This window comes from Pithys albifrons, chromosome 3 (genome assembly GCF_047495875.1).
Source record: "Pithys albifrons albifrons isolate INPA30051 chromosome 3, PitAlb_v1, whole genome shotgun sequence".
NCBI classification, from domain to species: Eukaryota; Metazoa; Chordata; class Aves; order Passeriformes; family Thamnophilidae; genus Pithys; species Pithys albifrons.
Window position 1 is genome coordinate 96,315,577 of NC_092460.1, and position 25,428 is coordinate 96,341,004.

General features: G+C 40.9%; 1 protein-coding gene across 4 annotated transcripts in view; it reads left to right on the forward strand.

Annotated features, from left to right (window-relative positions):
* The window catches only part of USP6NL (USP6 N-terminal like), a 122,725-nt gene extending 106,440 nt beyond the window's left edge, over positions 1–16,285 (forward strand). For all 4 annotated transcript variants that reach the window (XM_071552825.1, XM_071552826.1, XM_071552822.1 and 1 more), the window contains 2 exons: positions 1,398–1,550; positions 12,710–16,285. In XM_071552825.1, the coding sequence (XP_071408926.1) occupies positions 1,398–1,550; positions 12,710–14,151 (1,595 nt within the window). In that variant the 3' untranslated portion in view covers positions 14,152–16,285. The remainder of the gene's footprint in view (positions 1–1,397; positions 1,551–12,709) is intronic.
* Positions 16,286–25,428: the final 9,143 nt, after the last annotated feature.

Below are 25,428 nucleotides of genomic sequence, written 5' to 3' on the forward strand. Positions count from 1 at the left end.
TTGTGAATTGTCTAAAGCACCTATGCTTGGTTCCCTAAAGTGATCCTGAGTTCCAAAGGATCCAAAAGCCTTGGGGGATGGATTTTAGGTTCTGAATAAACTTGAACATTTCTCAGGGTGGTGCCTTGTAGCTCAAGTTTGAGGACACTCTTACTGTGGGACATTTAACTCTATGTAAATTCAGAGGTCTGCATGGAGCTGCAGAATTGATGTCATCATTTCCTTGCCAGTGCATCCCCCTTGAGCCGTGGTGATGCTCCCTCACTGCTTAGCACTTTGTTCATAAACTGCTTGGAAAAATGGAAAAGGTGACTTGTTTCATTATTGCACTTAGGAAAGATAAACATTTTGAGGCAAATAATTAGGGTTAGAATTTTGGTTTCTCTTCTCTACTTGCAAATAGACATCTACTTGAGTTTAGTGTTTTTGTTCATCACTCTTTTTATGGGAAGACCTGAGGAAAGAGTCTGAGTGTGGATTTGCTTGCTTAGCAAGCAGCAGCTTGGTCTGTGATCAAACACTGAGAGTAGCTCATGGCAACAGAGGAGATAAGAGGGCTGGCAGAGAAGGTGGCAGAAGACAGATTCTGATTTATTTTCCAGTTTCTTGTCTACTCTTAAAAACACTGATGGCATAGCTATCCAGTCAAAGTGTCATTGTGGAATACATGCCAACAGCATTTTTATTACACTGCAAAACCATTCTTTTTTATTCTTTCTGTATAGAAATTGTACATTCAGAAACTTTTGATGACATACAAATGATTAAAGGTGCTACATAGGTATGCAGTTACAGCCTTGCAAGCCACATGGCCTTACTGCTGTGTAAAAAGGGAAAGAAAAATAACCTGATAACTGTAAAATGACTTGCAAAATATGACCTGAATTTTCAGAGCCTGAAGCAATGGTTCTGAGGTGTGAACTGCCATCATCATTTCATTGGGAGTTAATTCAGTTGTGAATGAGGATACTGTAAATAGCAATTTTTAAAATGTTTTACTGCTTTTCAGGGCCCCTAAGAGAGATGATGTATGTTGTACAGACCTATAGAGTGTTTGTAACTTGAGGATGCAGAGCTGAAAAATAAAGACCTGAAGCTGTTGGGCATGAGAAGGCTGAAGGAGGGTCACTTGTTAGTTTTGTGAAGATGCCCCTGGTTGAAAAACACTGTCCTCAGTAGCAAGTAATTCACAGAAAGTATTTCCATAGTGATCTGCACATGATTTTTTGTTGCATTTCATAGATTTCTGGTGTAGAAATCAGGTACCTGCCTAATTAACAAGTGTTTTTCATTCTGCTTTGAAAACAAGAGCACCTAATGGTGGAAGTACATTCTCTAATGTTTGTTTTCAAGGTATCTTAATGTATAATACAATATCATATTTTCTTCTTACATAGAGCATCTGATGAAATTGCAAATGGAAGAGCTTGTAAAATTTCTGCAGGAGACTTTAGCCAAGGATTTCTTCTATGAAGATGACTTTGTAATAGAGCAGCTTCAGAATTCTATAGCAGAATTGAGACGAGCGAAGCTGGATTTACCAGCAGCTGGTAAGGAACTTGCACATCTGCAGATTTAGATATTTGGGGCTATTCATACACTGTTCATTTTTAAAGTGTTAAGTCATGCTGTTAGAAATTGTGCAAATATTGTTTTCTTCGTCAGTGTGTAGATTTTGGGGGTTTTACCCAGAAATACTTTACAGTTTAAAATCACGAATTTGGTGTTTGGGGTTTTTTTTTTACTGTTTTTCAGCTAATGGCAAAGCACTTTGAATCCCGTGTTCTGATAATTTTATTAACTTAAAGTCTTTCAGGTGAAAGTTCAAATATCAAGGTTTCAAATTGAAGAAACAACATTGTCTCAGAATCGAGACTATTTTGTAGCTTGATTAGATGTGGAACAAACTTCAGGTCACATATTTTCTTCTGTTAGTCAAATCCAGATTTTTAGTTTGCAGATGATAGACTTTCTGGATGTTTAATGGAATAATTTTATTTTTTTCTTCTAAGCCTTTGTATTTGTGTCTTTTAATTGCAGAGCAGAGATGTTTGTTCTGTGGGGCATCACTTATGAAATACACAGGATCTTCTCCACAATTAAGATTCTATTCTCTTTTCTATCCTTACCTCCACAATGGTTAATTAGATTTTTTTTGTGATTACTCAGTTCTTTTTTTTTATCCTTTCTAATTGTAGAATAGTATCCAAGAAAAATGTATGTTTTAAAAAAATTACAATCGTTGCAGAAATTACCTTAACTTTAAAGAAAGTTGCTATGGTTTGCTTTCAGAAGGTAAAAAGTGTCAGAATAAAGGTTCCTTTTGCAGCATTGCTGTGATAATTTGTTCTTGCATTAATGGACTTAATTTTTCTGTTTCTGTAGACAGTATTTATACAGCAGTATTAGGCTATGTCAGAATGAGTTGCCACAAATAAATGCCTGTTTCATCTGGTTCTTCAGCAGATCTGTTTCTGTCTCTACATTGATTGTTCATCATCTTGATTTCTTGTCCCTTTCCCCTTTCTCTTGCTCCCTATTCCTGTGTTTTACCCTCTTTCTGAATTTCTGTACAATCTCTCCAGATGACTTTTCCACCCACAATAGGTGCAGGTCCAGTTCCTTCTCTTGTCTCTTCATCTTTTGCTTCCCCTCTGTAATGGCAGCCCTCCCATCCTGCCTTCTCTCCATCCTTTTTCCACAAGCTGCGTTTCAGTCTCTAGAAATGTTGTGCTTCTGACGTTGCTCTTGAGCCTTGTGCTGTCACACACACCTTCCTTGTCCCAGCTGATCTGGGCCATGGTGAGCAGTTCTGTGGCATGGCAAATTCTCACCAGTGCCCACACTGCCAGTGAGCAGCTCCTTCCTTCAGCATCAATTCCACTCCTCACAGAATCACAGGATATCCTGAGTTGTCAGGAACCCATAAGGATCACCAAAGTCCAGTGATTGTATTTGAACAGTGAGTGGTTTATCCCAACAACTTCAGTTGTTCTTAGATGCATAAGCTTTTCACGGATATGGCACATTTCATCAGTGAAAAGTTCCTGGTTTTCAGACTGTATTAGCTGAAGAAGTGGGAAAGATTTTTGTAGTTTGCCTCATGTTGGAGGTGATGGATCTTCCAGCCTAGAAAATCACATGCATGTAAGTCACGTTAAGAGTGTCTGCAGAAAATACAGAATTTACTGGAAATTTTCTCAATGCAGGAGGCAGAAAGTCTGTTCCTAACTTATTTATGTTTTAAGGCTTTTGTTTTGGTAGAACATAAAATGCCTTGAAGTGAAATTTTGTTTGAGAATACTCTGGATTTTCACAGAAAATTCAAGGAGGCTTTAGGTGACATGAGAGCCTCCCACCTTGCAACAGCAAGTGAGACTCAAGGAGTGTTCTTGTGGATACCAACAGCAAATGACAGTGACTGTGTCTTTTTGCTAAGACAGTTTGGCAATGAATGCAGGTTGTTTGGTTTCATACTGTGTACACTTAGGTGTAATTTCTGATATGACAAGCTGACAGGATGCTAATTGTTTTGAGCCATATTGGTTCTTTATTTTGGATAGCTAAAATAACATCAGTAACAAAATGCGTTTTGTTTGTTGTTGCCCCCCTCTCCCCCCCAACATGAATGAGGGAGGTTCAGTTTTAAAGTAGGAAAAGCAAAGCCAAAGTGAAGTATCTTTTGGTGCTGGATGAGGAATTGAGCTTTTTCCTTTTTAATTTCAGAGTAACCTGGGAAAGCCTCTCTGTGTGGTATGTTTTTGCCAGGAGTAGAAGGGAATATCCCTTAACCTTTCATAGAGTAAAAATAAAATGTCTTCATCCTAGTCCTTGGGAATCTGGCTGATTTGTCTGCTCTTACATGTACTTGAGTGAGGCTGCCTCATTTGTTCTTCATATGAATTTCAGAAACCTTTGGTTTTATTTTATTTTCCCTACTCTCTTAATTTTGATTTTATTAATCACCATCTTCAAGCAATATTTTTCTGTGGGTTCTGAACAGGTTCAGCTTTGGTCATGTGGTGTGATTGCCCACCCAAACTGCTCTGTCACTGCCGGCTGGGCAGGGGAGAGAAGATACAACATGGTTGGGATAAGGGCAGGGAGAGTTCCCTTCCCAGTTCCCATCATGGGCAGAACAGACTTGACTGGGGGGAAATGAATTGAATTTATTACTAATCAAGTCAGAGTATGATAGTGAGAAATGAAAGCAAATATTAAAAACCCCTTTCCTCCTCCCCACCCCCACCCCCCACATTCTTCCAGGGTCCAAATTCACTCCCCTTTTTTCCCACCTGCTCCCCTCCAGCAGCACAGGTGGATGGGGAATGTGAATTGTGATCAGTTCATCTCATGCTGTTTCTCCCTCCACGAGGTGAGGACTCCTCACACTCCTCCCTTTCTCCAGCATGGGGTACCTCCCACAGGCTGCAGTTCCTCACAAACTGCTCCCTTCTGTGTCCCTCCCACTGGGTACAGTTCTTCAGGAACAGGCTGCTCCAGTGTGGATCTGCTGTGGAGTCACAACTCCTGCCACCAAACCTACTCCAGCGTGGGCTCCTCTCTCTGTGGGTCCACAGGTCCTGTCAGGGCCCTGCTCCAGCATGGCCTTCCCAGGGGGTTACAGATTCCTTTGGGCATCCACCAGTCTCTACTGTGGCACCTGCAGCACCTGCTCCTTCTTCACAGACCTTGGTGTCTGCAGGGCTGTTTCTCTCACATGTTCTCACCCCTTTCTCCAGCTGCATTTGCTCTTGGCACAGGTTTTTGTTCTCCCCTTCTTAACTCAGTTATCCCTAATTTCATCTAAAACCTATGAAACCATTCTGTGTCATGCAGACACAAAAAGGCCAGGCTGTTCATTTAACTATTCACTGTAGCCTGTGAAACAGTGTTTTTATTTTCTCAGCTGAAATCAAAGCACTACTTCCTATCTTGTACTTCTGTTTTTTTCCACGGAGCAACAATTACACCTTTAAGAACTAAAGTAAAAATGCATGTTAGGAAAAATATCTCCATCTTACAGTTGCATCAGTATCAGTCACCCAGGAATAGAAGTGAGCTAATTAAGCTCAGTGGAATTTTCCATCTGGCATTCTTTGTTAGGCTGTATAGATTTTCCTGCCCTAGTAGGGTAAGCTGCAGTAGGATATTAAAAGAGATAATAACTTTTGCATTACTTTAAAGTAGGTGTCTGCTTAGGTCTGATGTCGCTTTCCCTGGCCTGCTTCCTCCACGGCTTCTCCCACTGAATTGAGGAGCTCCTTCAGAGCAGAAGAATAAGGGACTTAACACTTTCTCACTGATAAAACCCTTAAAAGGTTCAGCCAGAAAACACAAATTTTAAGGGGATCTTGCTAATTTTGAATATCTGTGAAGTGTTCTTGCCAGTACTAGGGCTGTTTTGCATAAAGCAAACCATGGATTTTCCATCCTCTTTGTGGTGATTTCCAGTCTTAAGTGCTGACCAGCGTAGGGCAGCCTGTACTTACCAGCTCCAACCTTCAGAGTCTGGCTTGCAACTGAAGTGCTGTTCCTACAACCCAAGGCAGACATCCCTCTCTTCCAGTGACTCTGTGGAGACAGGGAGCTGTATGGGTAAGAACACTTCCAGCTGGGAAGCCCCGTGGTTACTGAGCCCTGGAGGGACAGGCTGTGACAGCTGCACAGTAACAACTGTTCTTTAAGGTTTTTCTCCTCTGACGTACCCTCAAACAAATGTAGTAGGAAAGGCACTTGGTATTTTGTGGATTGCCTGGAATGGGAGGCAGAGTGTCCACACCACAGCTGGTTCTTCAACAGCACACTCACCTAACTCTGGAGGACTTTACATCTCCGTGAGCCAGATCTGATGTAGGATGGGCAATCCCTGCTTTAATTCAAGGGTGATTCCTAGAGCATAATGAGAAAAATTTTCTTGATTTCCAAAATGTCTTGATGCAGATTCTCACCTTGTCTATTATTTAAAACAGCAACAGAATTCTTGAAATGCTTACAAGATATGGATTGAATTTCCAGCTTTGCTGTAATTCATTCCTGTTGAACTACATGAATATTTCAATACTTAATAAACGATATTTATATAGGAACAGATTTTTATAGTGCCTGACTTTAATAAACAGAAGTGCTTACCAGTGAAAGTTTCATGTTAAAAATATTTTGCTGAAAATACTTTATTAAGCTAGTGCTTTTTAAACAAGACAGTCAGGCCCACCTTCAGGGCTTGAAGCCTCTCAGGTCTGTTCTTGAGAAAGTTTCTCACCTGTGTCCTGGTGTAAGGTGTCCTGAAAAGGGAGGGCAGAGGGGCTTGCGTTGGATTGGGTTTTTTTAATGGCTAAAAGTTGAATAGACCTAAGAGCAGCTGAGAAGGCCTTAAATCAGAGATAAAGATCTTGTGCCATAGTTTTAGAACAGTATTGGCAAATTTGAAATCTCCTCATGTTCTTGTCATCGTAATGGTATTTGTGCATGATAACACCAGTTTTGAACTCTGACTCAGTTGTTCTAGTTTTCCCAACTTTTTCTGTATCCAGGGAAAGCTAGCAAAATTTGAATCTTGCATTTGAAATAGATTTTAAAATGTTTATCTGATACTTATCTTTAAAGTACTATTTTATTAAATTTGTTATCAGTATCTTTTATTCTATTTTCTATTTTACATATTCCACAGTGACAGTGCAGAAGTGTATACGACATTGATAATAATGTTAATCTATTAAATAATGTCTGTTCTCTCCTGTTAATGTGCCTTTTGACAACCAAAACAGTAGACATACATAAGTCAGCTTGACTTTCCTGTTTCTGATGGTGTCTTTCTTTTGGTTGTGTTTTGTTTCAGAGATATTTTGGATTTTTCACTTGTGCTTGAAGAATACACAAGTAGCTATTTCACTCAATGCACTTCATGTTTTAATCAACTAAACTATTTTTTTCTGCCTTGTCTTGTGTGTGGTGCAACTATTTTACAATATTATGAACTAAAGCAATATATGGAATGAAACTTAATATAACTAGTATATATCTTCAGTAGTTTTAGCCTTTGGCTTTGCATCATTTAAAAGTGTTTACTGTTTAAAAGTTGCCTGATCTTTTAAATGTATTATCCAGATAATTATGTTGATCCAAATTTGTTAATAATTTTATTGTTTATCTGATTGCAGATGTTTTTAAAGTAAGTTTTCCTTGCTGTTAGTACTATAAAAGTGACATAGCAGCAGAAGGGAAAATAGTGTATTTTGTTCTCCCTTCAGGTTCTCCAGCAGGATTTAATGTAGTAACTCCTTTGCCATTGAAGGTGTATAAAGGAGGAGGAGCGAAGGTTGACTTTCAGAGAGAACCGTGAGCTTCTAGTGCAGGCACTTAAATTTCTTTAAAATGCTCTTGGACTTGTAAACCGAAGAAGATGGCATGTCACTGACAGAAAATAAACACCAAATTTCAAGATGTCATTTGAAGAGTTGTTTTTGTGACCATTGCCATCCTTGAAAATTGTGTTAGAACAGTCAAAGTGCATGTATTCTGGTGCTGAAATTAAGGACTAGACTGTTGTTCACCGGAGAGAGCACTTAAAGCACTTTACTCCAATTATATGTCTGCTTCTCCATGCATGAGGCTGTTAGTGCCTCCTGGAGCAATTATCTGTAAAAGTCTTGCAGTGGAGATCCACTTCCACTGGGTGGTGGCCAAGGCTTGTTTGAGCAGGGAGGAAGTCGGGAGACAAACTTTCTTTAGTATGACTTGAATTTCTTATCTTTTGGGGAACAGTCAGACCTGCTTATATTTGCTTTGCTCCTTTTAGTGTCAGGGGATCTGTTTGCCAACAACAAACAGGCACCTGATTCTTTTTGTTTTGCTTAAATTGTCTTACTCTCCTTCTATTGGTCTCCTTCCTTACACGTTTTTCACCCTATTTTCTTTGTTTGCTTACTCTGTGCTATAGAAACCAACTAAATCCTTACCTTTCTCTTAAAGGAGAAAGAGAAAACCCTGTTGTTCCCACTGTGTAATTTCTGGTACAAGCCCTTACAATGTTTGTCTTGGGGAAAGCTGGTAACTAAACTGTCTAGGAACTCATTCTGTTGAAAGAAGGGAGGAGAGAAGAATGAAAGGGAAGAGATCCCAATCCCACATGAGAATACTTGGGAAAAATCTGATTGCCTGGATCACTTCAGAGCATTTGATGCTTGCAGAGGTCGTTGCCAAAACAGTCACAGCTGAACTCTACACAACTTTGCCTTAACTTCTACTTTTAAAATACTTTTAAACCTTCTATGTGAATGTTACAGATTTACAGAAAAGCACTTGTCCCAAAAATACTTCCTGTAGAATTCAGCAGTTTCTCCATTTCTCAGTCAGACAGGTATGTCCAGATAGTGAATTAACTCAGCTTTTGGATCAACAAAACAAACAGATATTCAATTGAATGTCCTTGAAAACACCCAAATAAAATTTCTTCATGCTCAGATCTAAGGAGTTTGAACAGTGAGTTTAGTTGAAGTAGTAAAGAAGAGGGTTGAGAGTGGTGTGTGAGGCTTTAGGAAGATTTGGAGTGGAAAATTGGTAAATAAAAGAAGTGTGGCTTAAAGGAATTGGTGCTTTTGCATGCTTGTCTGGCGAGTGTGTTTGTATCTCTCAAGGCAGAGATGTTTGTTGTGACTTGGTTTCTTTTGTTTGCTTTTGCATTGTGTTTTCATTTCCTCAACTTTCTGCTTTTTCTTATCTTTTGCTTTCTTTCTTGCCAGCATGTGGCATCCTGGGTTTCTTGCTCTGTGGACTGGTTAAAGCATTCATAAACACGGTTTGCATGCTGCTTGTGCATTTGAGGAATGTCTCTTGGTAGTCATGTGAATGGTGGCAATTTGGTTATCCTCTGTGTTGTTAATTTTGTCAACTTTTTTTGAACTTTGGAGTTTTTATTTCTTTTTAATTACTTGGTAGCTCGACTGGGAGTGACAGCTCTGTGCATGTGTGTGTTGGTATTTATGTATGACCTGTATACTTCAGTTAGAATTAAATAGCCATTTTGCATTTGCAAACAATTTTGGTTTCCTTTAGAAGGTGACTGGTTTGCAGGACTTGTTTGCTGCAGCATCATAGAATCTTACACAACTCAAGTTACTGTTGTGTGGTTTTTGTGGCAGGAGGTGCTCAGTGTTCGAGCACTTTGGAACCAGAACAAGGCCTGTGCTTTGTAGCCTTGATTCCTGAGTTGGTACCTCTGCCAGCATGGCCTTTCCTTGTTCCACATGCAGATGTGGGAACCAAGCAACCTGTGTCAGTGGCTTCTGTCCGAGGTCTAGTTAAAGATTTAAAGCTGTATTTCTTCTTTTCCCCACTCACCGTCCTTGTGTATTCATTCCATGTTTTTGCTTTCCCTGAAGGCACTAAGCTTTGGCATTACCAGCCTATAAACACCGTATGGTGCTGTTACAATGCTCAGGTTTCCTTCTAAGTGAACTATTGTCTTGCAACACTTTGCTTGCTACTCAGTACTTGAATGAATGTTGAATTTTAACAGTGTCACAAGACATGGCAAGACGTCTCTGATACTCATTTTACAGCTTTAATTCACATTACCTATCAGCAAGACCATACATCCCACATATGCCTGGTTGTGGTGTATTCTTTTACTTTGAAATGAGAAGGAAATGTGACAGAAAGTAATCTTTAAAGCAGTCTAGATAGAATTCAATAAAGATGTGTGCAGTATTCTCACTTGGGTTTATTAGAGCTTAATGGTAATTAGGAAGCCTTAAGTGTGTGAAATTAAAAACCAAAAAGTCACACAAACCCCACCTTTATTGTGCAACCAAATATATTTAAAGGATCTCGTACTGCTCTGTAAGCATTTCTTAGAGTGGAAGCTCGAAGAAAGGAAATCAGTTCATGTTTTTAACATCTCTGGGCAAATGAAGGAAGCATTGCAGCTGCTACAGGAAATGGTCTTCAGGGTTGGGGTTTTTTTATAGATAGATAGATATGTATATATGTAACTAAATATTTTAACTTCAAGCATAGAAGAAAATAAACAATTTTTCTAAAAAGTTTATTGCATACAAGAACATAAAGACCTTAGAGATATTGAGGAGCCATTTTCTTATGCTATCCCATAACTGCTGTGGATCCTCCTGAAGGTTATAAATGGATTGGCAGCATTTAAAGACTAATTTTAGATGACAAGGTTTTGGTATGTGCTTTGTGCATAACAAATATTGTTTCTTAAATTCAGACGTCATGCTATTTTGACATTCAAGATTAGTAAGATTGAAAGCACTGTAATATATCGTTCCAGTATCAGGAATATTTATTGGGGTAAAATTCACTTTTATCTAGAAGACAAGATCTTCAGTTTTGCCTGACACTGTTTGAGGAGGCAGATGGAATTATGTACAAATCCCTAATGGTACAAATTGTACAAATGCCTCTTGCCAAACTGAAGCAAGTTCAAAAAGCAAGTGCAAAAAACTGCAGTGCAGCTCAATCCTCTGTCCTCTCCCCTGTTCTTCCACTGGTGGTTGCTGGGGAGTGAGTGCAAGTCTGCAAAGCCACGCTCCAGATCTTTACTTGACTTGGGAATAGCAGGGCCCTGTATTGAAAGAGACCAAACACACTTGGAGTTCCGAGAGCCAGACCTTGCACCCCACGCTAGGCTCTGCCCTGCCGTGCACCCTGCTGTGCTGCCTGTGGGGTGTTCTCAGGCATGGGGTACAGTGTGCCAGGTGTGTAACCCTGGGGTTTGGCGTGGGCAGTCTCCCCTTTGAGACAAGCAATTGAGGAGGGGCTCAGCAGGAGCATCTGCCTTGGCCAGGCTGGTCACAAGGCAGACAGTGGGTACCTGCGGTGTAAGAGGTTTGTGTGTCTGTGTCATTGTATGACCGTGTTTGAGATGAGGATAACTGGGGGGAAATTGGAGTGGAGGGGTTTTCTACAGCAAGCCTGGGTAGGCTGTGTGTGTTATATGTAAACTGAGGTTTCTGAAGTGATTTCTGAAGCAAAGGGTAGGTTTCCATATGACCTTTGGCCTCTTATAAGGGAAAGTCAAGAAAAGGCTAGTTTAATTGTTTGACTAAACCAGACTGTTTCTGTTAAGTACTTTTAATTTAGTTATTGTGACACGCGGCACCGTTGTGTTCTTCTCTGCTGTCCTGCTATGTCCTGGCTGGCACAAACTCCTGAGTTTTCATCTAGTTTATATAGCAACTGATCCATGATGGTAGTTTGTTACACTGTTATAATAAATAATAGTGCCCTTGCTGCTGGCTTTCCTCTGTGTATCTGTGTCTTGAACCACTGCTCAGAGATTGAACTCGGACTCGTGCCTGTATAAATGAACATCGCTCACTTGTGACCACAGCACTCGAGTCACCAAGAGAGACACTTGGATGTCTGAAACCCTGTGAACCCGTGTAGACAAAGAATAGTAATTAGAAAGTGAGGTTCTAATTTTCTGATCTTTGATGGAAAAAAGATTCTACTGTTCTTATCATAGGAAGGAGGGATTGCATAAGATTATTTTACTAACAGCCATTTTACATAATTTATTTTGTGTAACATTTAAGCAAGGGTAACCATTTCTTTTTTTTTCTCTTTACAAGAGCTTCTGCTTAATAAACAGATACACAGTGACTAGGATTTGTTTGGTTATGCTGACTTAAAAAGTTTTGTAGTTTTTTTTTTAAATACTGAACATCAAATGAATTAAATCTAGATTAATACATTTAATGAGAAGTGTGTGACCTTTTCTGCTTATAATGGGAAAGTAATGGATTGCACAGTTAAATAAATTATATGCAAGTGGGTTTGATAAAAGACTTTGGCTGAGATTATGAAGGGTGTTGACTGCTAAGGAGAAGGATTGCAGTGGAAAATTTGATGTGAGTTGTTCTATGAGCAGCCATGAAACACTTCTTTATTCTTTCTGTAGTGTCAGTGTGGGTTGTTCTGGTCCTCACATAACTAACATTTACCACTGGCTATTGCAATGTGTTGAGCTCCAGTCTGGGAGAACTTTCCATTTGTATCCTTGTTCTCTAAATCATGTCCTTGTGTTTGGCAAAACTCATCAATGGAATGCTCAACTGAAACCACGGCATAGCCATTATTAGTATCAGCTACTCCAATTGTTCTGTATTGATAAAAAGTTCAACTGAAAAAACCCAATTCCATGCAGAACCTTTTAATACTGAGAATGAAATTTCTAGGTGGGGCTTTAGCGGGAGCAAGGTTTTAACTATGCAAATGGTAATGTGGAGCTCCACCCAAAAAATGAAATGAGAGAAAGTTCATAGTGCAGCTTGCCAGAGGGGAACATTAAAAGGTAAATGAATGGAAAACAATAGACTGGGAGAAGGATATTGGGAAGGGTTTTTAAAGTGGAGAACAGTAGTTTGCTTGGTGCAAGGAGCATTACATACAGAGTAGGTACTGTAACCAAAATGTCATCTAGGAATTTGTAGAAATGTCAAGATACAGCAAAAGCTTAACAAGGTTGTGTCAACTATAGGAAGGAAGACTAGAATAACTGATGGGATGAGAGCCATAAAAAATCTGTGTTCAATATCAGTGTGCAGAAGAACCCTCGAGGTGTTCAGCAGAATGGGGACCCAGAGAGTGGCCAAGTTAATTTGTAGCTATTTTTGCTTGCATGACCAACAGATCAAAGAAGACTTCTGCACAAACTGAATTTATGTTCTTCCTGTTCTTGTTTTAGGTAAAGAAGATGAACTTCCAAAGAAGCCATTGGGGCAGATCCCATCAGAACCTCAGCCTTCTGTGCTTCACTCCACTCCAATGCTTAATGGACAGAACAGCACTGGTACACAAGCAGCAGGAAGGACAGAGAGGGGACCATCCACAGAAGAAGAACCAGAAAGTTCATCAAATGACCGAAAAAGAATTAATTCGTTAGAAAAGAAACCTTCCTTAAAACAGCAGAAGATTCGACCAATAGAGACACAAAATAGTTTGCCTAAGAACGAGGTGGAGACCAGAAAAAAGCCTCAGCCCACAGAGCAAGACAGCTCGAGTCTGTACAATAATGCAGCTGCTAATCAAAATTCTAATGCTACTTCAAATACAAGAAGGGAATTTGTACCTAAGTGGAATAAACCATCTGATATCAAAATAATTGAAAAGACAATGCAACTTCCTGCAGAGATGAAAGGGAGGCCAGTAAACCATTTGGTTTCAGGCCCACCACCAAGTCCTGGAGAAATGCAGCCTTTGAATGTAAAGCAAAAGATGAGGGTTTTGGATGCTGATGAAGGTAAGCGAGGGTCTAATGCATCTCAGTATGACAATGTTTCAGAAGATGAAACTGAGAATGAGAATCTTGTTGAAGAGATGCTTGAGAGAGCTCATCCGCAGAGCCCTAGGCATGTGGCATATTCTAATAGTCCAAGAAAGCAAGTGGAAAAAATACCAGCTCCATTAAAAATACCCAATAATTACACCTTCACTTCACAACCCAGGTCTCCAAAATACGTATCTCAGTCTGATGGTCCACCTCACGGACTGAATGCAAAACAGCCACTGCCAGGTTACAGTAATCCACCTACTTACCATGAGAATTCTCCAAAGCATGTTTCCAGTATAGGCAATGCCAGTTCTGTCCCTCTGCATTACCACGGGAATCGAACCAGCCCTTCTGGGAGGCCATATGGGCCTTTTATGTCAGTAGATTATTCCCCCAATAAACTACAAATGAATTCTTATCCTGCCAGTCGACAAAACCCTCTTCTACCAGCCCCTGGTCACATAGAAGTAGCACCTGTTGATGCTTATGCCAGCAACTCCAGGCCCTCCCCGGGTGTCAAATTCATCATCCCTCCGGCGGATTATGTGCCAGAGGATAGGAAGTGGCCGGACGCTGCCTATGCCTACAGACACGAGCCCTACAGGCAGCCCTGGGGCCAAGACCTGAACAAAGGCCACCTGGAGACTTTCCAGAAATACCAGCATTTTCAGTCAGTTCCTTTTCAAGACCACAGTCTTCCTGCTGTTTCCGTGGATAGCCCTGTAAGATACAGGACTTCTCCCACCTTTGAAGAGAATGGCTCAGCACAATACCAGTATTCCAGCCCGCCAGCTCAAGCCCAGCACTATCGGAACAGAACCGATGGATTGTCTATGCACAAGTCTGTGCTCCTGTGAGAGGATGGCTGTGCTCAGTAAAGTGGCGAGAACCAGACCCAGTGGAATGTTACTGTGTTAGTGGTAGTCCACCCGACTCTCTGAAATCCAGACAATTCATGGGTTAAAAAACAACAACACTGTTTCAGAGATGTTTCAGACTTTGGTTAAAGGCTGGTGGAGTTCTTGGGCGTGCGTGGAAGCTGTGGGAGGTGATCTGGTGCACACAGACATAGCAATAAGCTCATACACACCATGTGGTTCATGCTGTCAATGCTCCTTACATTTAACTGGTGTTACAGTCCTGCCTAAAACCTGTAACACACTTACAAGTTTTATTTTGACTGACGTTAATGCACTGTACAGATGTGTGCGTGTGAGAGAGAGTGTGAATTTACAATACACAAACTCATACGGAAAAGAGCTTAAGAGTTTAAATGTAAATGCATTTAATTTTGGGCAAAGCTTGTGAAGTACTTTTATTTCATATTAATTTTTCTTTGTAATTTATTTGAGAAGCCATTCATTTTGAATGGGAATTTCTGTCATTTTTATACAGCTGCCTCAGCATCCCAGTATCTGTTCTGGGCAGGAGAGATGCTTTGGGATTATTAATTTAATCTTACGTGAGAGTTAATTTCCTCTCCTTTGACTACTGTTTGTAATTTTACTCAGCAGGAAGGAGCAGGCAGGCAAAAGCAGAAAGCCAAAAATGTGTCTCTGATCTGGCTAAGTAATGGTGCTTAAAATTCAGGACAGTGTTTAGTTTTTTAGGTGCATCAGAAGTGGAGAATTTTTACCTTTTCACCCAAGTCTACCTTTGGAAAGCTATCCTATATACAGAATGTTGGAGCACAGTGAGAGTAATGCCAGACACAGAATCGGTGCTGGACCCTTCCCTTCTTGCTGTGCTGTGCTGTCAGACCAAACTGGTTGCAGGGCCCAATCTCACAGCGGTGTCAGGGGATGACCAGCGCCTTGACTCTCCTGTGCGGTGCACACAGGAGTCTGAGCTTCCTCATGGCTTGATACTCCCTGAGCTGTGTGAGGATGCAGTGTCCCTTCTCTTAAGCTTTGTTGAGTCAGTTCTGCTCTGTTTTGCCCTTTTTTACCCCCAAAGAGCTGGCAGGTTTGTGTCTGTGGTGGGGCATTTGCTGCTGTGCTGTTGGGCTGCTCACACTGCAGTGCTCTACACTGAATGATCCCGACTGCTGTTAACAGGAACCTTAAACTCCTGGGAACATAAGTAATTTTAGTTAGGGTTTGCAGCCTTTCCTACTTTGTGTTTTCCTTTCCTTGACTGTGAATTGGGGTGGTAAGGAGCAGGTGAAGCGGCACGTCTGGGATGCAGCCCTGGGAGCTGCTGGTGCCGCGTAGCAGGTGCTGGAGCACCGACCCCTCCCCGGAGCTGAGTCATGGGAGGGGCTCACCAAAAGGGGTCCTTGGAGTGCTGAACAGGGAGATTTTTCTAATACTGAAGTACTAAACATTGGCATCAACACCAGTTTGGTATGGTTTGGAAGGTTGTCCTGTTTTCTTTTGTTTTGTAAGATTTGTTAACTGAAAACATAGAAATGGATATTATTTTTTTTCGTTTAAAGAATGAGCTTTAGTGCCTCTTATTGCTGCAGGTTGGCTCTGTAAGTTTTAAGGTACAGAAGTAAAACAATTTTTACAAATGGAAGTAACATTTACTTAGTATGTTTCCAAACATTTTTTTGTGTGTATATAACGTGTCTGATGTAATTTTTAATAACTGGGCAATTTTATATTTTAAGAATTGCGAACTGCAGCAAAGTAACAGTAGCAAAGCACTACACTGAAACTCTAAAATTGTGAAGATAAATATGACTTGGGCTTGCTTTAGTTCTGATTGCTTGCAGCAGCTTAGAAATGTATGTATATAACATTGTGCTAAGTGTAATAATCTGTGTTTAATGATGGTTCTGTAATTCATAACGAAGCTGTACAATTTATTTGTGCAAGCAGCGCAAGGCTCCCAAATATGTATCAGCATTAGTAAATACTGTAGATTTTTATATATAAAATATATACACACTATTTTCTTATGTCATCTGCAACAGTTTTATAACTGTGTATCCTATTTTGATGTGACTGTATTTTTAACATGTTAAAATAATAATAATTAAGCTTATCTTGTTATGTCTTTATTCATAATTATTTTATTAGCTCCAAACTGGATTTCTGCCCTTCTCAGCACAAATAATTGCTTTTCATAAATGAGTCATGTATAGGTGTGATGTATGTCCTGTTTAATCTGTACATGTTTATTTTTAGACTAAGCAGTGTGGATACAATCTATATAGTGCTTTTGCATTATTACAGAAGCAGCAAGATTATTGATTATAGTTTATTACAGTGCTCAACCTTAACCTATCACTTGCAAAAGCTGGGAGCATAAACTGTGGTTTTGTTCTAATAATCTCACCCAGTACCAGTTTAAAAGAGGAGAATTATTGGCATGAGGGATTTGCAAAGTCACATTGATCAAAGTGCATAATAATAGTCTGACTGTGGCTGCTGTTTCTCACGTGTTTGGAGGATGGTACAGAGTTTGTTTTTTTAAAAAAACCCAGCCTTGTGTCAGCTGTTTGTAGTGCAAAATACATTTTTATCTTCATTTAACTGGACAAACCAAACTAGAGGCACAGCCAGATTTGAGTCTGTCATTCCTACCAGTAACAATAAACCTCTTGATGCAGAGCGAAGTGAGACACAGCTGTGCCAGTGCCTGCTGGTGGAGGGAATCATCTCAGTGTCATGGATTAGGTATCCTCATAAGAGCCTTTCTGTCACTGTTTTCTTTGATCTGAAAACAGTGAAGCACTATCAAAATACTTGAGACCTTTTTTTTTTCTTCCTGTGGTTTCTTAATTTTCCAAACTCTGGCTGCTTTGAGCTGTATAAACTGTGAGTTTCTTGTCTAAGTTCGTTGTCATGACTCTCCTTGTGGTTAGTGAGGCACAGTCAGAGTTGGGCTGTGGAGAATTAACACAGAAGACTAAGTAAGGAGAGGTGTCTAACTTCTGTATGGCAGAAATTAGGCAAAATTAAACTCAATAGGATTTAAGAGGCGTTGAGTATATGCTGTGGTCTTCTAGGGTTGCTTATTATTTCACTCTGATGCTGAGCTAGATTAAATCTAAAGACTTCAGTGTAGGGCTGAAGCATTTCAGTCTTCTGCAGTACAAGTTGTTGTGACCATGGAAGAAAGACAGGTTGGAGTGTGGTGTCAGTGCTGCTTCAGCCTGTTTGGGGAGTGGGATGTGATTACATGATCAAGCTGCTTCTCTCTATAATTGAGCCCTGTGTTATGCACTGCAAGGGAGGGCAGAAGCCATCCCTGCTCCTCCTGCCTCAGCTGGCCTAGGGGAAGGTTGTGGCATCAGGTTTGGTGATGAATTTGAATCTGAACGACCTCTCACTCAGGCAGCTAAGGAAGAAAATCTGACCTCAGGAAAATTCTCTTTGCCTTTTGCTCTCCCCGGATCCATCTGTGGCCAGTCTGAGATGCTTCAGGGAAGGTGGCACAGAGGAAAGAGAAAACCCATTTAACCAGAAGTCTATTGAGGAGAGTGTTCCCTCCTAATCCTGCTGCTGACTACCTAAAGCCATAAAGCATAGTATTGTTTGCAGCTGTTTCCAAATGATCAGACGGTGTGGACAATCCTGTTTTTCCCAGGGCCAAGACATGTGTAAATGCCTGTTACTTCCATAATACCTGACAGCAGGATTAATCCCTTGTTGTAAAAGTAGCTGTTATATCCTCACTACCAGTAAAAGTTTAAAGACAAGAAGGGATTTTTAGACATATTGGAGGATGCAGAAGAGAAATAAATATCTTGCTGCTAGTCAAAGATACACCTTTGTAATAAACCACAGAATAATTCCAAATTCAGATGCAAAGAGTAAACAACATTGAAATGTCAGAAGACAGAACAGCCTTCCAGTGTGAGGAAGCAAATCCAAAGCTTCCCTGAGGTACATACACATTTTCCAGGGAGATTTCTCTCAAGAATCCTATCCTGAATTTTACATCATCCTCGATATGACTTGGAAATGGTCTTGCAAATTGCAGACTTTTTTTTTAAATCTGCCCCTTGGGTGGCGTTACACTGCATGCACAAAGGAGAATACTATTTAAAATACGCCATCAAACGCCCACCATTTCATTTCCAGCAGAGAACATTCCCCTTTCAATACTTCAGTGAGAGGAAAATATAATCTTTTTTTGTAGTCCTGTAAATACTGAATTTTTGTAAAGTTCTGTGAATGTAGCACAGTTACAGTTTAACAGCTACTTAACCAAGTACCGTTCAGGCTCCTCTTTAGATGGCGGGAGCTGCTGCAGAGTTGGCTGTGGTTTTTTTCTTTTGGGCAATATTAAGACAATCCAAATGCTTTTAGTGGCACAGTTGCAATGAGGAGATGACTAGGCCAGCAACTGAAATTCAAAATATAATTGCAGTCATTTCAGAAGAGCCTTTAAGTGGTTGCCAAAAGTTGTTGGAGAAAGAGCATTTTCTGGGTTCTTTGTGGCAAGAGACCCTCTTGCTGCAGCAGAGAACACACAGGGCCCTCTGCTGAGTGATTGGTTCTCTCTGCTCACACCAACTGCCTTCCTGAGTGCTTATGGAGTTAATGTGTTAGTAGAAAATCAATGGTGTTTTTGGAATGAATAATCAGAAAGTGCACATACCTTGTTCTGACTTTTCTTTCTTCCCTTTTTTTTTGTAGTTTGTTTGTTTTACTGATTTTATTGTCAACCTTGTCAAGGTGAGCTGTGCGTGACTGGATTCTTCTGTCTCCTTTCTCTGATAATGTGCCAACTTGTGTTTCTCAGAGGTTTTGTGATGCCTTTTTGCTGCTGTTCTTTGGGAACATGATAAAGCAGTTAATATCAGAGGTTACTGTTTAGCTCTTCAGCTTTTTCTTCCTAGACTATGTGCAAATTAAGAAAAAAAATATTCTCAATATTGCAGTTGGTCAGAAATTCTTCAGGAAGGCTTTTTCCTGACAGAAGGCAGTTTAATTTGGCAACTGGTGAAGGATGCTTTAAGGTGGGGGCTCTTGTGTAGTTTCCACAATCCAAACACAGAGGTTGCTTCTGCTCAGGATCAAGCATCAAAGGCCATATTGCACACAGGCCAATGAAGCAGTTTTTGCAAAATTCTGTATCCTGCCACAGAGATGTGCCAGCTCAGACTGGCAGGAGGTCAGATGTAGCTCCAATATGCTTGATTTGGTTAGGTAAGTAACCCCTTGCTTCCTGATAATACATTGCTTTTGTCAGATTTTCTCAAAATGAGGTGAGGCAGAAAACTGAAACCTGAGCTGTGAACTGGGACACTGAGTTCTCTCCTTGCTTAGGAGACCCAAAGTTGGCTTTTGGCTCAAACCATCCACTTTGAGGATGGTGTTTGTGAGTTCAACAGTACCTTATAGAATAATTTCTGGTATAGTCCCTTAGGAAAAACAGATCTCGCTTGTTTGGGATTTTTTTATAACAAGAGCTCTATTGGATTGTTTTGTCTGATCTGTGCCTTTTTAAGTTTACCTGTTAGTAAGTGATATCCAGTACTACCATCAGGTGGGTTGCATGGTGTTTTCAGGCTCATTGGCACCCAGCTATGAAAACAGGGTTCTTGCAATACAGGTGAGTGGGAAAGCTGCTCTGACTGAAGGCTCCCCTTGAACCCAGCAGGAACAGGTGCTTTTACACTAAAACTCACAAAACTTAGAAGCAAAAGGGCTGGTTTTCAAACATGGTGGTGCTTAACTGCCTTAACCTTTGGGAATGGAGTTGGAGTTCAGTACAAAGCCTGCTTCTAGCAAGCCCTGGGCTTTCTTCCTCTGAAATCTCAGCAGTACCCTGGCTGAAGCACATCTTGGAGAACCCGTGCTCCCAGAAAATGAGGAATTGGGTCCATTCTGCTAGTCAACAATATTTCAAATTCCTGGACACGTGCTCTGTACAGGTAACCTAGAACAAACAGGGTATCATTGTATTTATGGAAGTGCTTTTGAAACAGTCCTCTTGGCTTCAGTGTCCCTTAGAGGCAACTCACCGGTCAGCCTTTCAGGTTCTGAGGAAAGCAACTGTGTCAGATCTTTCTCTGATGTCAACTAATGCTCAACATGTTGAATAGCCTTCATTTGTTCAGACTTTGTGTCTGGAATTCCCCAAACTCTTCACAGCTCTGTCCCTCTCTGGTCCCCAGGTTTTACTGTGTCTGATAGTTTCCATCACTGTTGTTTCAGTTCCAGTGGGACATGTTCACCTGTTTGCTTCTCCAGTGAATGAGTTTCAATTCTTGTGTCAGTTTGTCATGAGCTTCATGCTCCATGTCAATTCATTGCATTCTGCAATCCATCTCAAAGTCTGTCTTCAAGCTGCAGTGCTGTCGCTTTGCTTTGGAGAAAACACTGCAAAGGAATGAAGTGCTTTATTTGGAGATTATCAAATAGAAAATACGAGTGTAAAAGCCAATCATGAGCACTCCAGAAAGGGCTGTCTGGTGGCTGTGCTGTGTGTGTGTCACAGGGGGTAACAGGTGCTCATGTATTGCCCAGTTAATTGGAAGGACTGGGATGGTCCGTGCCTTGCTGGGTTCCTTCCCCCAGCAATCCCCTGTTGGTGTGGCAGGTTATGTCCATGATTTGACAACTCGGTGTTGGTCAGCATGAAGGAGCAAACCAGCCTTTACTGGATGGCTGAGCACTGTGCTCTCTGTAAATATTTCATCACATGCAGTGAGGAACGAAAGAATAGTCTCTCCCAGCCAGAGAATGGGTATGCTCACAGCTATAGAAACACATTTGTGGCTGCTGGAGTGGTACAGAGCAATAGCTCAACCTATTTGATGCTGTAAATGGTGGGGTTTGGTATGTAATGTGTAAAAATGCAGCATTGCCCTCCGGTGTGCCCTTTGCCATGCAGTTGTGCAGCTGGGTGGGCAGTGACTGACCTGCCTGTGGCTGCTGCTTTACTGGTGGGCTCAATTTCTTGGAGCACACCTGGTCTGGCAGGAAAAGAAATGAGCTCCTTGTCTCCTCTAAGTATTCATGGCTCCTGGCTGCTTGTTGTGGGGTTTGCTTATTTGTTTTGTGACAAAGCTTAAGAAAAATACTCCATTTTCACAACATTTTCTCACTGCTCTGTCCAAATTATGCCAAACACTAATGGAGAGGAGAAATCATAAATTCTGGAGTTAAACATCTGCAGACTTGACCTGCTGGAAGTTGTGCAGCTCTGTCCCCTCCCCACAGAGAAAAAGTTCTGATGTCAGAACTTTGGGCAAGGAACAAAATAGTTTTGCTCTTTAAATGCCATTATAAAACCCCACAAGTTCAGTGGCTGGGTGGGACGTCACGCTGGGCACACATTTATCATTGTAAATGTTATGTCTGAAAGCCTTTGAAATGCTTTCAGAACATGTGATTTTGGGCACATAAGCAGATCACTTTTATTATAACCCTCTTGTTAAACTCAATAGGGTTGGTCAGGTGATGCTTTTCCCTGTTGATTTAAGTGGTTTCTTACAGAGGCCTTCGAGTTCCCGAATAACGTTCTGTGCAACCCTGATAATTATTATTAACTCTAAGGCCAGACTCCCTTGTCTACCTCCCCTTTTAGAAGTGAATCATGTTCTGATATTAAAATGACCCTAAGCTGAGATCTCAAGTTTCCTTTCCAGCTGGATTAATGGGGCTTGTAGGAGGGAAGCCAAACTTCCATGACTTCTAATTATCCTCAGATTGGATTAATAAAGGAAAATTACTTAACTACCCATCCAAAACTGGAGAGTTAGCTCTACCTTTGAAAAGACTTGTCAGCTGCTAACAAGGTAGTTGAACTGGACTTTTTTTTTCTGATACCTTTGATATATCATCCACTGAGTACCATGCACAGAAGGATTCATCCTTGTGTGCTCCCTTTGTGAGAGGGGCTCAGCAAAAGTCTGAGCTGGCAAGTTGGCCACCTCAATATGTGTCTCTGGAGCTAAACCATGGACTGTGTTTCCATCTACAAGCCTAACCCCTGAGTTGTGGAGGTCACTGAGGGTCTATATGTAATTTTTAAGGGGTTTATTTTCAGATAAGAAAGGTGAACTGCTTGAACTCCTGTCTTGGCGATTCTTTTCTCTTAAGCAATACAGTAGCAGTCAATTGCCACGGGGTTGGAATTGTTTCCAGCCATAAAAGCAGTGCAGGAGGAGCCCTCTCCATGGTGGTGCTCCTGAGAGGGAGTTGCATCTCATTCCTTTAAATGATTGAAGCATGTCAGAGAGCCTGTGTGTGTCCAGCCTCTCAGGTGACTCAGCACCCACTATTCTTCATAGAATTTGAGCAGCCAGTGTCCAGGTCGCTTAGGAAGGCCAGGAAGAGCTCCTGCCTTTATATCCTTGGAGTTTAAGAGCTGCTCAGTTGTACCATTAGCCCAGAGCTGAGCTACTTTGTAAAACCTCCCCAGCCTGCATCTTCTGTCTGACACTTCCTTGCTAGTGTTGTTTATAAGAAAAACCTGCAGCCTTTTTTTATTTGTGCTGTGTTAATGATGGGGATGCTTAGGGAGACATTCCCTCTTTACTTTTTTACCTTTTCTGGGAAAAAATAATAACTGCTTGTCAGCCTAACAGGATTTAAAGTGCCTCCCATGCTCTGCAACATTTAATTCCTAAAGTGTATTTGTAGCTGCACTTTGTTCTGCTGAACAGATTTTCTCAAATATTTTTTTATCCAGTTATTTTGTGGTAAGTCCAGTCTGACCTTTTGGACTTACTTTTGGCCTGAGGCATTGTTTGTCCATCATGACCTGCTTTCTGTCTTTCCCAACCAGGAACTGAATAGACCTGGAGGATGCTGGTGGTGCTTTGAGGTGGGGACACCTAAACCTCTCCCTGCAGTGAGTTAACAAAAGAAAATGAGAATGTCTTTTTGATTTCAAGGAGCTTTATTAGAATGTCAACCAGAATACTTAATTATCTTAATGAGAATTCAAAGCGATGAAGAGCATTCTTAAATATTTAAGTGCTCTCTGCCTTTGTCCATTAAGTCTCTTCCTGTGCAAATCTTTTCCTTCAGGACTTAAGTCAACTCAACCATGTTTCTGGGGGCTTTTACAAACTCTGAGCTACCCCTGTTACCCACAGAGATTTGTCTCCAAGGCATGTCCACTCCCTGCCCCTCTCTGCATGGTTTTAGCCTCTTTGCAACCCTGCTTGGTCTTTCATTGCCAAGTTCCTGCTCTTGGCCCCTTCTGCTGCCAGCCCACCCTCTGCTTTTGTGGAAGGGCACAGGCAGCCCAGGAACCTCCATCCTCTGTGCACTGAGCCCTGCCCACCCCTGTCGCTCTCCTTGGCTGTGCCAGCTGAGAAACCGCAGGCACAGAACCACAGCAAAGGCTGGGACAGGTTTGGGTGGTGCCCAAGCTTCCCTGCTTCTCTGTGCTTGTTGCAGCTGGAGAGCCCCTTCTGTCTTGCAGAGGAAAGTTTTCCACAGCAGCTCCATCCTCTGGAGTGCACGAGCCCACTGAGCCCAGCAGGACTGGAATATTTATATGTGGGAGGATTTTCATAAGCACAGTGAAAATCCCATCAGGCTTTGTGTGTTTGGTGCCTGAGATTAAAGATCTTGGGCAGGTCTTCATACCTGTTAGTGATGCATTTCATGCAGGGTTGGCACTGTACAAAACAACCCTTCCTGTGTCTGATTTCCATTTTTCTTTTAAATTGCACTTCTTTAATTTCATTCAGAGGGTTGCTTTTTTTTGTTGTATACACAGATATGGGATGATGATGCTTTCATGTCTGCTCAGAAGTACTGAACTAAGTTGGTTCTCTCTGAGTTTCTGTGAAGGATACCAAATATTTTCCTCTCTTCAAGTTAGATGTCACTCTGCAACACATTTATTAATTCATCCTGAAAAAAGTTGTTGGTTTCTTTTTTATTATTTTTATGGGAGTTTTTTCTGTAAAGATATTGTTTAAAAGCAGGTATTTGAAATGAGATTTTCATTGTAACAGCTCCAAGAGGCTCAAAACCCTCATAGCCTTGACATCTGAAGTCTTCCAGAAGGAGCTAAGTGGGCTCTGTGTTTGAAGTGGCAGCACAATGCAGAGATATAGCAGGAGGGAAATGTATTAATTCTAACAAACTTCAAGAAACTTATTATATCTCTGAAAGTTCTTTACAGCTTTGGTTCAGAGGTCTCAGATACAAAGGAGCATTGAAATCAAGGACGAAGATGCCAACAAAGGCTTGTGGAAGATGGAGGACCCAGACCTGTGCAAGTGAAACTTCTTCTCTCAGGCTTCTTTCAGAGAAATAGTAATAATTAAAAAAAGCACTCAACAACATCTCTGAACACAAAGGCTAAACAAGTCTCTGGCCTCTGAGACTGAAAGAATTATTTCATTGGTAATTAAACAGTCCACAGACAGTTGTTACACGAGGTGCAATCTGTGTTTGTGGCTTTGGTTGCCTGGTAAGGCCAACACTTGGCTGTGAGTGCCCATGCAGAGAAATTACTGACCTGCCTTGCCTGTGAGGGCTTTTTAAAGCAATATTTGACGTGGGGTTTATGAGTAACAAAAACTTTCAAGAATAACATCTATTATTTGGCTGTAAAAAGGGAACAAATCAAGGGAACTTAGACCTTCCAGTTCTCTGCTTCTAGTTCTCATCTTAAAACTTAGAGCTGGAGATCTTAAATATTGTCTAAAAGAATAAATGTCCAGAGTGGAGAGTGGATTTACAAATGCACTGACTTCCAAAAAGCATTTGCTGTCCTGCATCTGCAAACTACTCTGGAAATTTTGCTGCTGTCTGTTCAGTTGGTGAGTTTGTGCTACGTATCACAGGTCTTTTGGGGGGGGTTTCACAATTTTTTTTAATCCCATACTCACAGGATTTGGCTCAATAAGTGTGTTAATATGAAGTAACCATGAAACTAAACTCTTGTTCCCAAGCAAACAGACCCCTAGGACAGGTGAGAATTCATAATACTTTATCTTTTAATTCTTAGTTGATAAAATCACAAAGTCACCCTTCCTGGTTCCCAGAAGGATTTCCTTGTGTTTGGTTATGTTTGAATCAATTTGCCTGTATTGTGATCCTTCAAAAAACACCCCCCAAAAATAACAAAGAAAAAAACCCCTCACCTCCAAAAGTGGTTTATTTTGTAAAACTAATTTCTGATCATTTGCTGCCATCCCATCTATTTCTCATCTACAAAGACGTGAACATCTAGAACATTGATAAAATATTAAATAATAT